This window comes from Amphibalanus amphitrite, unplaced genomic scaffold, assembly GCF_019059575.1.
Source record: "Amphibalanus amphitrite isolate SeventyFive unplaced genomic scaffold, NRLGWU_Aamphi_draft 000128F_arrow, whole genome shotgun sequence".
Lineage (NCBI taxonomy): Eukaryota > Metazoa > Arthropoda > Thecostraca > Balanomorpha > Balanidae > Amphibalanus > Amphibalanus amphitrite.
The window spans coordinates 804,205-824,022 of NW_024881623.1; the positions used below are offsets into that span (position 1 = coordinate 804,205).

The 19,818-nt window shown below is 48.0% G+C and overlaps 1 protein-coding gene across 1 annotated transcript; it reads right to left on the minus strand.

The window, feature by feature from the left end:
• Window positions 1–502: 502 nt before the first annotated feature.
• LOC122381842 (transmembrane protein FAM155A-like) lies at window positions 503–9,435 on the minus strand. The gene is made up of 3 exons (XM_043366544.1): window positions 8,864–9,435; window positions 1,869–2,055; window positions 503–1,436 (listed from the first exon to the last, which is right to left on the minus strand). Exons 1-3 carry the CDS (start codon window positions 9,314–9,316, stop codon window positions 1,096–1,098), a joined length of 981 nt encoding a protein of 326 aa, XP_043222479.1. The 5' UTR covers window positions 9,317–9,435; the 3' UTR covers window positions 503–1,095.
• Window positions 9,436–19,818: the final 10,383 nt, after the last annotated feature.

A 19,818-nucleotide genomic window follows, 5' to 3' on the forward strand; every position in this document is an offset into this window, starting at 1 on the left:
TGATCGGTGGTGTCGCAAGGGGTACCTATCACATTATTCAACTTGACGGCACCGCTCCCTCTCTGCAGCTGACGATCCCGAGTCCCGGTGACCCGACCCAGGTCACCGACATCTGCTCCTACCGCTACATGTTGACGTCACGGCCAGTCCATACAGCAATCCATTCGCCGACCCGGGCTGGAGTTATACGGCGTGGTAGGCTGTGCCGCATTACATCTCAGTCGAGCGGCACAGTCTACCAATACCAGGCGGCTGCTGCCTGGCGCTGGGCCATACGTTCTGGTTTTGCGTACCGGTAAAAAGGGTTCCGGTAATTCATTTTGTACCCAACTTTACCCACCCTTGCGAGAAGATTCAAGGCAATAATAAAGCCGATGTCACCTTTACTAAAAAGAGCAATGATAAACATCTTAGAGCATTTAACATCATAGTAAGTATTATAGTAAGTGCCTTTACCTTCACTTGAGCTTCTTCATAACCTCATCACTCCTTCATAGCAGACTTCTGAATTCATGTGTAATTCTATGTCATTCCGGCAACGCTCTACTAATTGGCGAGACAGTAAACATCCCTGACTTGAAACCTCTATTTGGCATCACTTTGATACATGTCATGATTGAAACTTGGTCAACTGTCCTCGCTCTCGTACAGAGCGTCTAAACACACCACCATAACAGCGTGATAACGGGCGAGCTGGCGCCGGCCGGGCGCTCGCTGGCGTCTGGCCCGTGTAACAAAGGATCGGTGGTCACCGGCGCTGGCTCAGCGGTCTCTCCGACAGAAAGAGAAGCTGCGAGGAGCGTGGGAGAGCGGGAGAGAGGGCGCCGGAGTGGGAGAGGGGAGCGCGAGGCCCATCGATCTGGCGTCGGCGTCGGCCGATCGTTACCCGGCCCCTGGCAGTGGGCACGCAGCGAGCGCCGGGAGACGGTCCGGCCGGCCGGACCCGTGCGCCGCGCGCCGTACAAAACCGCCGGCCCGCCCACCGCCGGCACGCACACCCACACCCACACACACACGCACACACAAATGGACAGCTCTCTGCGAAACACGCACGGCACTCGCTCACTCACAACTTAGGCCACTAGGAGGCATACGCTAACCGTCACTACTGCGCGCACTTTTCGTTCGAGCTCGGCGGCGGCGGCGCGCGCTCCACCTCACAGCCAGCCAAAGGGCCGCCCCCGCCCCCGCCGCCGCCGCCGCCGCCGCCGTGATGCCGGGGGCGGCCGTCGGCCGGTCGGCCGCAGAGGTCAGCGCGCGGCGCCGGCGGCGCTGTATTGTCCAGGGGGCGGCGGCACGGCGTCCCGCCGGCACCGGACACGAGCCGTGCAGGTCACACTCGGCGCCGCGGACGCAGCCCGGGTGGAAGCAGCAGTCGTCGTCACCGTACTGCGGCGCGCCCGTGACGAAAGGTACCACCTCGGGGATGTCCTTATCTGCGAACACACACATACAACTGAATACAATGGGTGTACGTACAACTGAATGAATGGGTGCTTCAGATGAAATGCTACGTGCGCTCTGAATGTTTGATTAGCGGCTAGTTGTCCAAGATCTACTGAGTTGTTAATGCTGGCCTTTTCGTTAAATTGATATAATTGCGATAGGGGTGAATTTAAATTTTATTAAGCTATTTGATGGCTAGTGGTTGGCTTACGACATCCCGCGCTACATAATCAATATGATTTTATCTTATAACACACTTCATATTTGGACGGACCTTATGAGGATAAGATCCAAATATAGACACAAAAGCTAATAAGCTGCCCTTTCAAAGGCACGTTGCATCATTAGAAAATAACATCCTAAATATATACGTTATTCAGCGAATTCAGCTGTGGTGAGGCCGTGGCTGGCTGAGCAGTTACCTCCGCAGTAGAAGGTGGGCTCTCCGGCGTACTGGTGACTGCTCTCGGCCCTCTCGGCCGGTAGCAGGTACGGACAGGTCTGCTGCACGCGCTGACAGACGGAGCGGCACGGCCGCAGCCGGCCCCCGCCCGGGCTGGCGCCGTGGTAAGGCAGGTAGACGGCGCACAGCCACCGGCGGTACGCCTCCTGTGCGGGAGATTGGCGGTCAGAACAGCGTACACTGTACAGCAACTGAATGTTACATATGTACGCACACTGCACAGTTGCACAGTCAGCGGCGGTACGCCTCCTGTGCGGGAAATGGACGGTCAGAACAGCGTACACTGCATGTACACCTACTGAATGAACACAGACACTATGCATGCATAGTCACACAGCCAGCGGCGGTTCGCCTCCTGGACGGGAGATGGACAGACAGACCACAATTAGGTACTGAACACACCGACACTATATACTACATAGTCCACACAGTCGGATGCGGCACGCCTCCTGTCGAGGAGATCGTCGTCTAGTTCTGCTGTCTATCTCCTGTCCAGGAGATAGACGGTCAGAACAGCTTACAGTTACTGAACACAATGACACTATACAAGTACACATACTATTACATACATAGTTCACAGCCACCGGCGGTACGCGTTCTGTACGGGACAGAGACGGTCAGAACTCATAATTCAGATCACGCTGATACCAGTTCTATACACAAGCAAATGTACATAGCTACACAACGGCGGCGATATACGCCTCGGCTGTATGTACGCTAGCAATAGACGGTCAACAGATTACAGGCAAACTTCGAACAAACATGTCAGAATCACAATATATTTTCAGAATCACAAAATATCTACCTATATGTATGCAATGGACATGGGTTGCAGCTGATGACCAAGGACCACTCGAAAGGCCTTGCAATGACATTAAAGGTAGTGTGCCAGCTTTCCTGGACCGTATGGAGTTAATGGCCCAGATAAGGAGAACCGGATTTTTAGAACTTATCCATACCTTCAAAACTCATGGAAACGTCTTAAATTCTTCAAATTTTGAGTAGGGTAGACCGGGGCAAGTCGCCCCGCCGAGGTAAAACGCCTCACCGATGTTTCTCGGAACTGGCAAGGATCTGGGGAAATATTCTCTCTTCTATAAAACGTGCACTATATGATCATTATATGACCAGACTGGAAAGAAATTGTGATGACTCCTTAGGGAGATATAGCCAAAAATGTGTTTTTGGAGTGATTTTTATGTTTTGTTGTCAGGTTATGCATCATAGCGTTCTTTTATGGTCCACATCAGGTTAACGACTTTTATGTATTTTGAACAACTATTATCTAACGCTTATAATGCCGGGTTGGTTCGTGTTAAATTATGTCTTGCTGGAGTGCAAGGCGTTGTTTTCTGACCGAACTACGTGATGGGGTAAAACGCCCCAGTAGGTCGCGGGGCAAAAAGCCCCATGGGGCGTTTTGCCTCATGTGTTGTTCGTACTACCCACTTCCTAATGTTCGGTAGCTGGCAAACAGTAAGTTTCTATGCATTTATGTGTAGTTTTCTCAGCAACCGGATGGCGAAGGAAGTATTTGGTTGACAGTTGCATGGCAATAATTTATTACTTGGCCTTATGAGGCAGGTGAAAAACCTGCTCATACAATAGTGTCATAGCTGAACACCTGATAGGATGGAAGGTGCTAACTTCAGTGCCGTGCCTCCCAAGGTCTAACGGACCTCTCATATAAGATTTAGTCAACTAGCATGTTTAATCTTTAATCTAGAGTATGGGGCTTCTTGCCCCAGGCCGTGGGGCGTTTTGCCCTGGGGTTGGGGCAAAATGCCTCATTTGCAGTTGCTTCACAAATCACTTCATAGCTGGGAGTCCGATCATAAGTGAATGAATTTGAGGGGTGGAATTTAAAGTAAAATGTCCAAAGAACGCATTGAGCACAAATTTGGCCTTCCAGGTGATGTAGGACAAAAGTTATCTAGCAAAATAAATTATCTGGGGCGTCTTGCCCCAGGCTACCCTACCCCAGTGCGAAATTCGCCCCGACGGGTTGTCGGTCGTACCCCAACCACATTTCACACCACTATGAACAATAAATGCACACACTGAAATCGCTATTACCGATATGCTCATCCAATCAAGTTTCGATAAACCCGTTCATCATCATCTCCTGCGGTTTCGAACACGCCTGTTAGGTGGTGCAGTAGATCGCGCCCAAAGCCAGGGCCCCGCTAACGTGAGGTAGCCGAGTCGGGGCAGCGTGCACTGACCCAAGTCGGGGCCGCGCGTCCTCCCGGTGTCATGTGATAGCCCGGGGCTGCCCGCGGGGATGCGGTAGACCGCGCCCAAAGCTGCGGCCCCGGCTTGGGTCAGCGCACGCTGCCCCGACTCGGCTACCTCACGTTACCGGGGCCCTGGCTTTGGGCGCGGCTTCTGCTCATACTTTGTGGTGCGGTGGTGGTGCGTCGGGCCGCGCGCTCTGACTTCGGCCAAGAAAAATGCGTCAGCTGATCATTGTCATTCCTGCCACTTGCGTGTGGTGAAATGTGGTCATAACTTAAGAGACGGCTTTTTCATATCAATTATTTTACATAAAATCATATTTCAAACCATAAATAATGTTCGACAGCCAAATAAAAGAAACAATACCAATACACACAGGCTTACAGTTCAAGGCTCGACATTGTGTTGTCTACGATTAGACAGCTGATAACTCATTCCCGTACGTCGTAACTCTGTAATGACCTATGCTTATTGTCACATGTGCGCCGCATTCGCGATTGTTGCCGACGCCTGTTTGCAGCTTAGCCCACTACAGTTGTTATACATATCGAAAAACCGATAAACTTTTAGGCGAAAAAGGCACTATTCCAGGCCCATTTTTGATTTTTTTTTGCGATATTAGGTAAAAATAGAAGTTTCTTATCCTAAGAAAAATAAATGGGAAATCTTTCAAAGGTGGCACACTACCTTTAAAGGCCACTGGCACTTTTCCGACAGTAACTTGCTGTACACATGAAAGAGAAATAAAGATTAATTCTAAATAATGACTTCGTCAATCAATGGGCCATCCCGTCGGTGATTCTGAGGACTAAATAAATGAATAAAAGCATTTGAAATACGCTCAGCTCAACAAAACGACTTTATCTATATGCAGCATGACCTTTTCAGGTCGGATCATGACCTTGATTAGGATCTGAGGTCAAATTATAGTTCAGTTGGTGGGTGCCGACGAGAGAAACATGACGGAGGTAAAATTACCTACACATTGATAAAGCCCTAAGCTATTGCGGGATATTGTATTAGGAAAATCTATTTTGACGGTTTTGACGGAGGTAAAATTACCTACACATTGATAAAGCCCTAAGCTATTGCGGGATATTGTATTAGGAAAATCTATTTTGACGGTTTTCGCCCTCTTTGAGTCAAACCGTTGACCTGAGGTCAAATATGAGGATAGCGGAAGCCGGGGGAAGCCCGGCAGGGTAAGCTCTTTTTCGTTCTCATCACATTCCTTGCGTGCTGCATAAAATGTTGATATCCTCTAAGCTAGATAAATTAATTGGCCGTGTTTTCCCCAAAAAATCGGTTTTGTGGAACGAACGTAAAGTTGCGTAATCCGAGTTTTATAAAAGCATTGATTTTCCGGGGTAAGCCCGGCATAGGTATAACGCCGGCCACCTATAGTATCCATTGCTTTATAACGAGTTGATGAAACCTTTATGTGCCTTCCAAATCTTGACGGAAAGTGTAAAATCCCCCAAGGTAGTTTTTCTGCTCTGCACTAAACATTTTTAACCTTCGCCCCAGTGGAGGCGGGGTATATATGTTACCACCCTGTCGCGTTTTTTGCTTGTAAATAAAAAAGCGCCGCGCCGCTTGGCGTAGCTTGCTGTACATCAATTTTTGACAAGGTGTGAAATTTTTGACCCCAGGTCATGTCAGGTCAGGTCACTTGGTCAAGTTAACTGACCAAGCCTAAAAAAGTTTGTAATCATGTCCAGCATGCAGCTAGTGTTTGTCAGAGAGCTTTTAAACTTGGTGGATTGCACGATGTTATGGGCACCTAGGTATACCTACTTTGTATATCTCGGATTTTTTACATCCGTGACCTAAGGTCAGGCCAGTGGCGTGACCTATCCATTATAAGTCAATGGAAAAAAATGAAAATGCCTCTAGATCCGTGTGTATGCATAGGAAGAGGCCAAGTATTTCAGAATCAATGGATTGGACCACCCGTGACGACCAAGGTGTCTTTTTGCTGATAGCCTCTAGAAAGGTCATCCGAAGTCATTTGAGGCTACAAACATATTTTTGCCAATAACTCTCGATTGGAAAGAGATAAAACGCTGGGGATGGCTTCATTGTGTTTGTCTTGTCGAGACTCGAGACGCATCGAATTATATGCAACATGACCTATTTGTGTCACCACGAGACCTTGACCTCAGGTCAAAGTTTGACCTTGACCTTTCCGGGTAATATATATATATATATATATATATATATATATATATATATATATATATATATATATATATATATATATATATATATATATATATATATATATATATATATATATATATATATATATATATATATATTCGAAGAAACTGAAGGAGAGCAACACGATAGTGCCATGGCCAATTTTTCATCTTTGCTGGTTCAAAAGGTATTCGTGAAAAAGTTTTATCCAAAAACAGTTGTTTTCACAATGTTTGACCTATGGAGGCTTAACCGTTGACCTGAGGTCAATTTTGATATGGCCTTATCAAAAGAAGAGTTAAATGGCTATCGATTGCTTTTTCATGCGCTTTTCTAGCTATCATAGTTCCTGAGTTAACGGCATGTTTCCTGAAAAATATTATGACATTTTGCAAATTTTGACCTTTGATGACCTCTGGTGACCCCAATATTGCTCTAAGATGAAAAATGACTGAAATATTTTCAAACGTACGCATTGAGAGCTATTGACTGCCTTTTACTGCGTCTTTCTAGCCCTCTTAGTTTTTTAGTTAGAGGTGGGTGGTAACATATGCCCCCCCCCCCCAATTATGGCGAAGTTGGCTGAGACCGCCACTGGGGCGCAGGTTAAAGCTAGAAGCTTGATTTTTCGTATTGCTGCTCTTCTATTTTTTCAGCGTCCACTGAAAATTTCAAGTTTCTGTTTTTTTTTCGGAGATATGACCTTGTTCTTCAGATCATGTCATGACTCATTACCCAAATGACGAATAGGGCCTACCCAATATCTTGCGTTGGCTATGGGTCTTTTGAGCTTTTGACACCTTGAGTTGCCAGTCTGACACCTTTGACAGTTTGACACTTGTTTTGCCAGTCTTACCCCCCCCCCCCCCGCTCCCTTTCCCACCCATCGTATTAGGTACGTGAATGTTTAGTAGGTACAGAGCAGAAACACTACCGGGGGGGGGGGGTGGCAACCTGGCAACACGCTAGATTTTCCACGAAGCTCTATCTTGATCAGGTGCCAAATGGCTGTGCCCTTACCACCGCCCCCCGCCCCCACTACCACCTATATATTCGACGCTGAAGGCCAATACGGGAGGGATTGAATACGGAAAATTGGACATGGAATCACAAGCTTATTCAATCTGAAGTCTAACCTGAAACATTGCCGTGTGCATGGGGTCAGCAAAAGTCAATGACATACGGTGGCCTTTGACTCAAATACCTACATGCATTTCAAGTACCCACGCACGGTTTTGTGAGAGAGACGCTGCCTGGGAGGAAAGCACCTATAAATATCGGTCGGAAATTTCATTGCTTACACTTCACTGTTACCACTAAATGTGTGGAGTGAGGACGAATGTACCGATACAGCGGGGAAATACCCGCTGAAACTTGCAATATTGGTAGGTTCTAAGCGCAACGGTCATCCATCTGGATGGTTCCCAATGATGTGTCAACTCTAAGTCATCGGTGAATCCATTTTCAAAATGCAGAAGCGAGCCCTGCACGTGCGCAAAGTGTAGTACCCCCACCGACAACGACGACACATGGCAATAGTGCAATGCGTCATTGCTCACAGGCAGGTGGACAGCCGGACGCTCTGAGATTTCCGTTAGCTTGAGCCAGGCCGGACCCGGTCTGATCGTAACACATTTACGTGTACGCCGGGAAGTTTTTACGTCCCCTCCCGGCTCCATCTAGCTCGGCGCTAACTGGGCCACGTAGCGACATAACGTAAGCGGTATCCCTAAGGTCGTCAAAACAGTAAAACATAAAAATATAGGTTATCTTTCAGACCATGCCAAGGGTACAATCATCCGGGGTCATCAAAGTAAATTTTCCCTGATTTTGACATTCTTTGACAGTTTGGCTCTGAACTAATGAAAAAGCAGCGCGGAAAAATATTTCGTATCTCTTTTTAAGTTTGTTTTTCCTCATATTCATTCAAGGGACGTGGGATCAAAGTATGAGGGGAGGACACGTTGGACTGATTCGACCAGCGGCTGGTGCGCCGGGCACACCGTTAGGACTGATGTGCCTCGATGGAGTCTGGCTCCTGCTCGTTTGGTCCACGCTTGGATCCTATAAACCTGTTGTGTCACCTTTGGACTTAAGCGTCCCAATCCTCTCTCGCTTCACTCCGCCGAGATTCACTAAGCCACGACAATTCTCCTGGCCCTCTCCGATCAGTTACAGGTAGTGTTAACCAAGATAAACGTTTAGAGCCTCGGGTCTAACGTCCCATTTGCAGCCGCATTTAGACTCCGGTGCTGTGAAGTTTTTAAGCTTCTATAGCTTACGCCGTCTTGCCAGTTTCGTTACCACTTACCCTTACATTTGATAGCACGAGAACTGCTTGAAGGCCACAGGGGTCATTATTAACAGTTGGCTGGAAATAAGAAAGCATCGCTTCGGCCATTCATTCAACCATTCACTAGGTAACGGTAGCGTGTTTATCGCAATACCTAGTTCGTGCGTCTTAACTCAGAACGGATCGTTGGTTCTGCGGTCTGCAGCGTGCGCCGCACTCACCTTACACGTTGAACAGTTGTGCAGCACGGAGTAACGCGCGTCACAATCGTATCGGTCCAGGATGCTCACGAAACTCTCATACATCGCGCCCACTTCTCTATCACGCACGGCGAGGCTGGCCAGGTGGTGTTCGAGCCTGCTCTGGTCACACCGCAGCGGTGCGGCGCTGCGCAGGTCCCACGGCACCGTGAACCACAGGCTGACCTCCGGACAGTGTTTGAGCCTGTGGCGGCGCAGCAGCAGCAGCGCCGGGCAGCCGGAGCCCAGGCCGGCCCCGTCGCCGCCGGCCGGGGCCGCGCACTGGCTCCGGTTGGCGGAAAGGCACTCTTGCAGGCGGTGTGCGGCGGCCGGGTGGCGGCGGCCCGTCTCGGCGACCAGCAGCCACAGTCCGAAGAGCAGCGGGCCGAGCTGCAGCTGCGCTCCGGGCCGGTCACGGCGCCGCGCCGGCGGCATCAGCGCGCTGCAGCGGCCGCCGCCGCAGCACCATCGCACCGCGCACTCCTCTCAGCGGGGCGCCATCTTGCTCTGGCCCGCCGCCGCCGCCGCCGCCGACGGACTCGTCCCGTCGCCGCCGACGGCAGAGGGGCGGCGCGCGCGGCCACCGGTGCCGATCGAATGGGACGGCGCTCGACGCTGCCGACCGACGCCGAGATCCGACCGCTCGTTAGCCGCGATCGCCGATCGGCCACCTTGACAGGGGGACACGGTACGCGAACTTCCGGCCCGAGGCGGCCGGCGGACGGCCGCAGCCCATTGTGGAGCGTCAATTACGGGCTGGGATGGCCATTGTCCCGTTTCGAACGTAGGGGAGTTCATGAGCTGAGGGCGTCGAAATCTCACGTCTGTCTTGTCGGGAACGTGACATGTTTTAGGATTGTACGAGAGGTAGTCATAGGAAGAAATATACTCTTCCTCTCAGACTCTAGGAAAAGCCAGGACACTTATGCGTAATGCGAAGTGTAGGACCGTCCTCACGTCAGCATTATTGCTGCTTATTTAACACGCGCAGTGGAAGGGTTGCGAGTACTACGCCCAGTGGAGGGGGGGGGGCGGATGCCGCCCCCCCCCCCAAGATCTCAGCTCCCACTGGAGCAAGAAAGACGAAATTTGGAGGGCAGGTGAAAGCCCTGGAGAACTCTGTTGTGTGTGAATTTCATGACCCTAGGTCAATATCTTCAAGGTCAAATGAGGTCAAATGTGGTCAAATCTGCCATATGAGTGACTTTTTAGCGTTTACACGCCGATAACTCAAAAAGTTACCGGCCGATTTTCTTTTTTCTTTCACTATACGACAGAAAATACATTTGTGAGTATGTAATGTGAATTTCTAAGTTAAACCAACAATAAGTATGGCAGCAAGAAGCCTGCTAAGGGTAAGATGTCGCCGTCTGAAGCGGGATCGGCCGACGCGGGAAACGCGGCAATCACAATTTTGTGTTTACATACTCATAACTCAAGTTGTTACCGGCTGATTTTCAAAATTCTTTTACCATGAGATTGCCTGTACATTTTTTAGTCTTCTCACAAAATTCGACGCGAATCGAAGATAATCAGCGGTAAGGAGCGCGCACTGGCGGATCCAGGCTTGCGTTTTGGGGGGGGCCAACTCATGCAGGAGCCAAACCTAGGGTACCCCCAAATCCTGTTTTCTCATCGGATTTAGGCCACTTATTTTTCGTCACAGCCCTGACACTATGAATTTTTTTTAACTAAAAAGAAAAATATATAAATGGTATTATGGTAGCCCACCCGACCCATGCCTTTATATTACTTTGTAAACACTTACCATTGTTTTTATCGACCAGTTAAAGGGACCCTCCCACCTTAACATTAGATTTGAGCTGAGATAACCAAAATGGGGTCCCTGGCTCACAATTACCGGTTTCGGCACGCACTCACAACATCGAGAAATGCCTTAAATCGGAAATATTGAATTTCAAAATTGCATTTGATTCAGAGGGGCTAATGCTTTTGGATACCCCTCTGAATGTGTGACTTCAGCGGAGATCTAATGATTTTTTAATATTTTACTAAAACGTTTGGTAGCATGCGGTGGTATAGGCTGCTTTGCGCGCAACAAATGCCGCACTTTCAAATAAAGTCGCTAGGAACAGCAGCGGATATCCCAAAAAGTAAACAAAAATAAAAGTCTAATCTCTTGAAAACCGGTGAATATTTTTCGATAAAATTTGGAAGATATTCGTTTTCGCCCTTTCTGAACCTAGCGACATCACTTTCATGCCAATTCATTAACTTTTTTGAAGGTGGGAGGGTCTCTTTAACCCGCTTCGAGTCAGTGCTTGGGTCCCTTTGCGGGCCGGGAGGTGGTAAAACAGCCCTGTCTAACTCGGCTCCTGGGCCACGCCCTGATTGAACTATGTTTCATTATCGTTTGGGGGAGGGGGAAAACGGGCCACTTTAGGCCTCTGGGAAGGGGGCATGGCCCTAAATGCCCCCTCCCTGGATCCGCCAGTGTAAGAAGAGACCATTAGAGCTGCAGTTGGGTACCTCAGACATCAGGGTACGCCCTCAGATGTATGTATAGGACTCGCATGGTGACCTCTTATGCTATAGTGTACTGAAAGGACCCAAAGGAGAGGACCCAAAGGAGCCTGTCTATATGGGCTCCCGGAGATAGACGTGGGCCCTCAGGAGCCCGCCAGAGCCCCAATGAGGGATAAGTGAGGGATACCAAGTGCCTGCAATTGCATATTGCATAAGCCATAACGCCTTTACAAATCAATATATTATGCATCAGTGGCAGATCCAAGGGGGGCCACATGGGTCATGACCCCCTTGGTGCCCGGGGGCACCACAGGCCTGTCAGGGGCACCACCGGCCTAGTAGGGGCACCACCAACCCGCCAGGGGCACCACAGGCCTAGCAAGGGCACCACGGGCCTGTGAGGGGCCCCACAGGCTTGTCAGGGGCACCCCAGGTCTGTCAGGGACACCAGAGACCTGCCCAGGGGCGCCGCCGGCCTCGCAGGGGCACCATGGGCCTGTCAGGGACACCAGAGGCCTAGCAGGGGTACCACAGGCCTTACAGGGGCACCACCGGCCTTGCAGGGGCACCTTGGGCCTGTCAGGGGCACCACAGTCCTGTCAGGGCCCAGGGGCACCAGCGGCCTAGCAGGGGCACCATGGGCCTGTCAGGGGCCCCACCGGCCTCGCAGGGGGCACCACCGGCCTCGCAGGCATCACGGCATCACGCAGGGGCACCTTGGGCCTGTCGGGGGCATCACGGGCCTGTTGGGGGCACTTTAGGCTTGTCAGGGGCACCACAGTCCTGTCAGGTCCCAGGGGCATCAGCAGCCTAGCAGGGGCACCCTAGGCCCGCCAGAGGTACAGCCCACCGCTAAAGTAATGTAGGGTTTTACCAAACTCAACGGTTGGCTTTGACTGGCGATTGTTTAATGCGAAGTGATTGAAAAGAAGATGTCAATAGCTAAAGTTGCAGCTGCAAGGGTGACGATACATATAAGCTACATTCAAAGTTTCATTGTAGTCTGGCTAATCGTTCCTAAGCTTCAGAAGCAGAACATACCCATGACTGAAACCCCACATTACTTCTGCTGTGGACTGTACCACAGGCCTGCCAGGGTCCAGGGGCACCACAGGTCTAGCAAGGGCACCACGGGCCTGTCAGGGGCACCTCAGGCTCCAGTGCCCCCCCCCCTTCTCCCCCCCCCCAGATCCGCCAGTGATGCCACACCACGCGAAACACCGCCAACTACCAGCTGCCGCGCCATAAACACGTGCCAACAACAGTCTTTTTTTTTTAAGGTCGACTCCGCTCGCGCAACTTTTGACTGACCCTCACTGCTACTATATTGCTTCCATATAATGCTGTGGAAAGCTTTACTTCACCAAGTGGCTAAAAACCTCCATCAAGGTATATTTTCTTAGCAATTTTTCTGGCGTTTTGGGGGGGCCAAACAGGCCACTTTAGGCCTTTGGGGGGGGGGCCATGGCCCCCGTGGCCCCCCCCCCTGGATCCGCCAGTGGGAGCGCGATGTAAAGACGGAACCGTCCCGCCCCGGCACAGTCTACAATTCAGGCGGCGCGTAACGGCTAGCGCCGGCCGCCGCGCCGGCGCGCCGCCGCGGCGGCAGGATGTTTGACTTTACACCGCTATTACTAGAAAAGTTGCGACCCGATTTTCTTATTTCTTGCACGAGAAGATCTGCAGTTCAATTTGGGACAGGTAGCCAAAATTTCACATTAATATTATGGTTGCGGCGCGAGTTATTGGCGAAAAACAGGAGGGGTGGGTGGAATCCGCCCCCCCCTTTCACTGCGCGTGTTAATTTAGCGCCATCGACTAGCTTAGCTTAGTTCCACGACAAATCGACAAGTGCCCTGCACCCTCATATTTTATTTTTTTGCTTAAAATTGGTCTAATGGGTTGTGATGGGCGGGGAAGCCAGCTGTGGCAAGGATTTTTTTCTTCGAACAACGGTTTCCGAGATATAGCCTCGGGCAATTCTTGGAGTTCGCGCTGCAGCCCTATGTTTGGCGGCCTATAACTCAGAAACTATTGGTTTTTACGATAAAACTTCATATGGTTCAACTCACAATCAACCAACAAACATTTTGGCTGTCTCGGATTTTCAATTTTTGAAAATTTTTATCACGTGACCTTTTGTCCTATTTTTCGAAGAGTGACCTTGATATTTTCCCCACTGAAAGTTGCAATTTTGTCTGATGACGATTAAAGCCTTATCAATTGTCAGTCATATGCGATAATAAAAAAGTGGTTATCGCCCTGCGTTGACCTCAGGTCAGGTCATTTTTATGACCTGTCCATTATTACGAGCGGGAGCGACAGCGAGATCTCGAGAATAAAGCAAGATAGCGACAAGCGGTAAACGGTAAAGGGTACACACGGATAAGGTCTATAATTTTTACTGAGGTCATTTTCAGGTCAGGTCAAAGATGACGTCACAGGAGCTTAAAGGAAGTCAAAATAGCGGTACTATACATATATATGAAGTTTTTCTCGAATAACTTTCAAGGTATCCCAGCTAGGAACAAACTAATAGCACCATCGTGATCCTCTCGTCGATCCGCATCGAAACATATGTATGTTGACCTCGAAAGGTCGAAAGGTCAAAAGTTGACCTTAGGTCACGTGATCTAAGGTCAACTTTTGACCTTTCGACCTTTCGAGGTCAACATACATATGTTTCGATGCAGATCGACGAGAGGATCACGATGGTGCTATTAGTTTGTTCCTAGCTGGGATACCTTGAAAGTTATTCGAGAAAAACTTCATATATATGTATAGTGCCGCTATTTTGACTTCCTTTTAGCTCCTGTGACGTCATCTTTGACCTGACCTGAAAATGACCTCACTAAAAATTATAGACCTTATCCGTGTGTGTGTACCCTTTACCGTTTACCGCGTGTCGCTATCTTGCTTTATTCTCGAGATCTCGCTGTCGCTCCCGCTCGTAATAATGGACAGGTCATAAAAATGACCTGACCCGAGGTCAACGCAGGGCGATAACCACTTTTTTATTATCGCATATGAGTGACAATCGAAAAGGCTTTAATCGTCATCAGACAAAATTGCAACTTTCAGTGGGGAAAATATCAAGGTCACTCTTCGAAAAATAGGACAAAAGGTCACGTGATCAAAATTTTCAAAAATTGAAAATCCGAGATAGCCAAAATGTTTCTTGGTTGATTGTGAGTTGAACCATATAAAGTTTTGATCGTAAAAAACCAATAGTTTCTGAGTTATAGGCCGCCAAACATAGGGCTGCAGCGCGAACTCCAGGAATTGCCCGAGGCTATATCTCGGAAACTGTTGTTCGAAGAAAAAAATCCTTGCCACAGCTGGATTCCCCGCCCATCACAACCCCTTACACCAGTTTTCAACGAATAATAAAATATGAGGGTGCAAATTTAATTTTTTATTTGTCGATTTGTCGTGGAACGCCTCTTAGGTGGCCTATAATGCAGTGTTCATTCAAAAAGCAAATCTATTTTAATCGATTCTTAAAGGGACTATCCCACCTTCAAAAATGTTGTTAAAACCAGTTAAATTGTGCCCGACTTTATAGATTGGATGACCAGGAACACGGTTCTGGCATTTATTTTGCATTAAACATCTTAGGCTTCCCATATTCCAAACACAAACTTTCAAATATGTGACGTCACAGCCCAAAATTACCTCCTTCCCCAGGCCACATAACTGTCATAAAGCTGATTCTTTTTACTCTGTAGGCACCACAACAAAGTTCAGACCAAGTTTTAAGCAATTTTTCAACGAACAAACCCATTTAAATCAGAATGACTGAACGAGGTGACGTCACACTAACGGTCGCTCCATGTTGAAGATAGGGCCTTGTACAAGGCCCATTTTCAAATGAAGGGAACGAATTTCTTTAACACCAAGAGGCTGCGGGGGTTGCAACCTAGATAGATAGTGGTTTCTGAACCTCGCCGCAAACTTGGCTATCTCAACTCAAACCCCATGTTAAAGGTGGGATAGTGCCTTTAACGCAGAGAAGTTAATTTAAAAGACAACGTCAGTTTTTTACTACCTAAGGGCTAAGTAATGTTCTGTTTATTGAGAACAGTGTGAATGTGGTATTTGTATTTTAAATTTGACGTATTTTATGTGGATTTTTTTCATACGAAATTAATGGCTATTGAATCGATGCAGAAAAAAACTCAGCCCGTAAGTACTTCTGGTGAATAAATACTTTATGAAACGATGTTTCAGTCTGTACCGCTAATCAGAAGGGCCAGTCTGGACTTCTGACTCGCTATTTCAGTTTACAACTTTGATCAGACAGCTCAGTACAGCTATACCGCTGAGCACACCAGTCATATCCCCATCGCTGACTGTAGACATCCCCATGTACCGCTGAGCAGTCAGATCTATCTCCGTCGCTGACTGCGCCGGCCCCAGGAGCGGCTCTGATCGTGTCGATGCGGCACGGCGCCGCGGCGGCCGCGGGCGGCCCGCGGCGACGGTTCGACCGCCGGCGTCACCGCGCGCACCGCTCCGTCCTCACGTCAGCCGACGAGGGCCCTCAGCCGACCGCTCAGCGACCGTCTTTGATGCTGACTTCACAGATTTGGCTCCGGAATTGTGGTCGAGAGTCACGTCTTTAAATAAAATGTAAATTGGGAGACATGGACGCTTTGTCACGGGAGTCGCAGCTTGGATGAAGATCATTTAAACCTTTCATTTAAATATTCCGCCAAGAATAGTTGAAATTTGTTATCCTCCTGGTAACATTCATCGGTGCTCCGACGTCTGACGCAACTAGACATAAAAATTGCAGCCGTCCAACTACGAGGCTAACGAAATTGTTAAATAGATAATACAACCTAAACCGTACGTATGTCTGTAAAAATAGGTAGGTACGTTAAAAACAACATGGGCTGAATATAAATTCGAAAAGTCAGTGCGTTACTTTGAACGCACTTCAAGCCAAACTTCTTTGGCGAAAGAGGACGACATGCGGGCCATGTCTTCATGGATATCGACAAAATGTAAGCAATTATTCCAGCATATGGTTTGGCAACGATTGCATACGCTACGCACATTGCATATGATCGTTCTTGGTATAAAACTGAGATGCGGACAAAATAAAAGCTTTAATGAGACTGGTCTCTTAGGGGAGAGTGGGGTGGGTTGTATCAGTTTTTACTCCGAGACCCATAACCTCGTAACTATCCGTGATAAACTCATTATTTCCATACCATCCCCATCCTTGATTCTTCTGCTTTTTTGTGCAAAGTAACTTTTCCGCTACCTCTACCAGTTTTTCTTCTACGGTCTCCCGAATAGGACAATGTTTTTGATACAACTTGCCCCATGGCTTGGGTGAGTTGTATCACATGGTGGGGTAATTTGTATCACTATTTCACGTTTCAGGGAGTGTGCTTGCTACTGGTTTTGAACATAACAACAACATTAAATGGGGTTAATACAATGCATAGGTATGCTCAAAGGCTTCACTTTATTAGACCAAACTTAGGTCAATGCAATTCGAACGAAACATCAACAGACTAGACGCAAAAGTGGCCCGTTAAGAGCAAAGAAGCCAACACATTGTGCCGAAATGGAACGAGCATTGACTAGCTACCTACAAACGCGAGCCAGGGCTTAGCTTTCGCGATCAAAAGCAACATACCCATACATACATACACACATACATGTTACAACATACCCCACCCGGCTCTGATACAACATGTACCTAGCCGCCATCTTGGAAAAAACATCCTCGTGCTAAAAAACAGCGGACAGCTGGAGAAATCCGTTTTCACTCACGCAGCCTTAGAACCTACCCTCACCACCGCTACGGAGATCTTTCAAATTCGTGCACATCTAAATGCCCAGAACACACATTTTCTTGCAACTTATTTTTTTAGAATGACATTAAAAAAACATAAAATCGGCTCTCACCTCGAGACGCGTCCACTCAGCCACAAGACAGAACAGGGAAAGATGGCGCCCGGAAAACCTCGTCGGCTGGTCGTGTCGCGAGCGCCATCCATTGGATAAGTTTGGCACAATTCGCCCTGATACAACTTGGACATGATACAACTCTCCCCGCTCTCCCCTATAGATGTCGCATCGGTACGCTGTTTGTGGTAGCCAGAAAACAGTGGGGGATGAGATAGGGAGGTATTCAACAGTGAGTTATGAAGCAACTAAAGCCATCGGAAAACTTGGATGTGTTCAGCTCAGCAATGCGACTCGAATGGCGCGCGGAATCGTTTCTGGTCATCTCACGACCTTAACCCGCGCCCCGTTGGGCTCTGCCGAGCAACGCGCCCCGTTGGGGGGGGGGGGCATTTTAGCCCCCCCCTAAGATCTCGAGAACCACGCAACGTAGCGACAAGCGGAAACGGTGTTGGATAACCCTATCAGGGAACTACCTTGTGACCCAATTTTATTGACCTAGGTCAAACCGATGACGTCACAGGTCAGGTCAAAGGTCCAATTTTCACCGTTTACAGGCATTTCAAGAAATGCGTTGTAAAATCGAGTAAAATGCATTTCATTGAAAATCATCGATGGTGCAATGTTCTTCAAACACATATTTTGCTAGTTGAGGTCACTGATACCAGGTCAGGTCACTGAGGTCAGGTCACTGGGGGGTCACAATGTGAAAGTGTCGTGTGATACATGTTTTATGGTCCATTTTACATGACAAATGCGATTATGTGGGTCAGGCAGCCTTTGGGACCAGCTTAGGTCACGTTTTGGTCAAGGTCAGGTCAAGGTCAGGTCAAGGTCAGGTCAAATAAGGTCAAATTTCAAAGTTGATATTTTTGCATAAAATGGGTATCGAATCGATGCAGCTCGTCACGGGGAGTTCAATGGTGGTCTTTGTTTTGCCGTACGAGGTCTAGAATCGCTAAAAAATTGAGTTCAAAAATTTGACGTTATCATTTTTGAACAGTTTTTTCGCTATAACTTGGCCAAAAAACGAGATATCGATCTGAAATTCGGTATGTATATAGAAGAGCGCAGGGACTATCACATATATTCCGGTGTTTTCGAAATTCGGAAAAATTTTGGATTTTTTTTTTTTAGTTTTTTCTAAAAAAATCAATTTTTTGAAATTTTTTGGGTCAAAAACCCAAAATTTTGAAAATCCGAGATAGCAGTTTTGTAGCGCCGCTTTTTGTCTATTAGACCATATAAAGAACTTTGAAATTGCTTGATAACTGTAGATTTGGTGAGCGTTTCAAGATTGCATGTTTTTTGCTCATTTTTGCTCGAACATGACCTCAGTTTGACCTCAATAACTCCTGACCTAAGGTGACCTAAGACTTGAAATTTGGTGTGAAGGTGTCAAATTGATGCCCGAAAAGGTACTGAAAATTTGGCGGCGCTGCGCGCCGCCGTTTTCTTGCTATTCAGGAAAAACCACAGGGGGGGGGGGGCCAAAATGGCCCCCCCCAACGGGGCGAGGGTTAACCTTAGGGAAAAAGCTTAAGCTGACCCGTAAGGTCAAAATCGGTCCATTCAAGGCATCTCGGTGAGAAAACCACGCTGGTGGTAAAATCAATATCGTGCAAACATGTTTGTTAGGTATGCAAAACAATTCGCAGTAATTAGTTGTTACGCAGTATTAATTGCCATTACTACTGTAAAACATGTTTTACAAAAGGACGGTTTTAACGGTTTTTGCTCTCAGAAGGCTGCGCCGCTCAAGATTATCTTATGAAGTGTTGACTTTAGGTCAAGTTCGAAGACAAGAGGCGGAAAGGCTTCAAAAGAGCTGTCGAGTCCTTTTGTATGATATTCCAGTTGTCGACGTCGTGTACAAGCCATGAGACGAATCGCCAAGGAACTTGAAAATCGGAAAAATTTGCCTTAAGTGATCTCGGGTGACCTATTCTTTGAATTGATCTTAAAGTCAGACATGTGCATGGATCCGAGTGATGGACCTATGATCTCAGTGGATCTCGAAGCAAAGTACAGGTTGGGAACTATGATCCCACCGGATCCGGCGTGAAAAATGCATTTTTGATCCATGATCTCATATGATCTGACGATAGATTAAGAGCATGGATCTATGATCTGAGTGGATCCCACCATGCACCACATTTGAAACCATGTTTTATAAGGTTTCTATGCCAATAAGTGCCACAAAACTATGGATTATGACGTGCTATCAGTATCTCACCGAGATGCCTTGAATGGACCGATTTTGACCTTACGGGTCAGCTTAAGCTTTTTCCCTAAGGTTAAGGTCGTGAGATGACCAGAAATCAGTATCACATAAAATCACTAAAACAGTATGTTTGTGAGTTGAAACAAGTTTTTTCTTGGTGTATGTGTTGACAAAAATTAAGTGTGGATCTATGATCTCACTGGATCTCAAGCAAAAAATGAGACTCGGATCTGTGATCCCTACGGATCTCTCGATAAAGTCCAGAGCTGGATCTATGATCCAGTCGGATCCGAGATCAGGA

Excerpts from the sequence above, each read along its gene's own strand:
- LOC122381842 (XM_043366544.1), bottom strand. The coding sequence starts at position 9,316 with ATGCCGCCGGCGCGGCGCCGTGACCGGCCCGGAGCGCAGCTGCAGCTC. Across the intron at positions 2,056-8,863 it reads ACAACTGTTCAACGTGTAAG|GAGGCGTACCGCCGGTGGCT; the intron begins GTGAGTGCGGCG and ends TCTCCCGCACAG. Across the intron at positions 1,437-1,868 it reads GCCCACCTTCTACTGCGGAG|ATAAGGACATCCCCGAGGTG; the intron begins GTAACTGCTCAG and ends GTGTGTTCGCAG.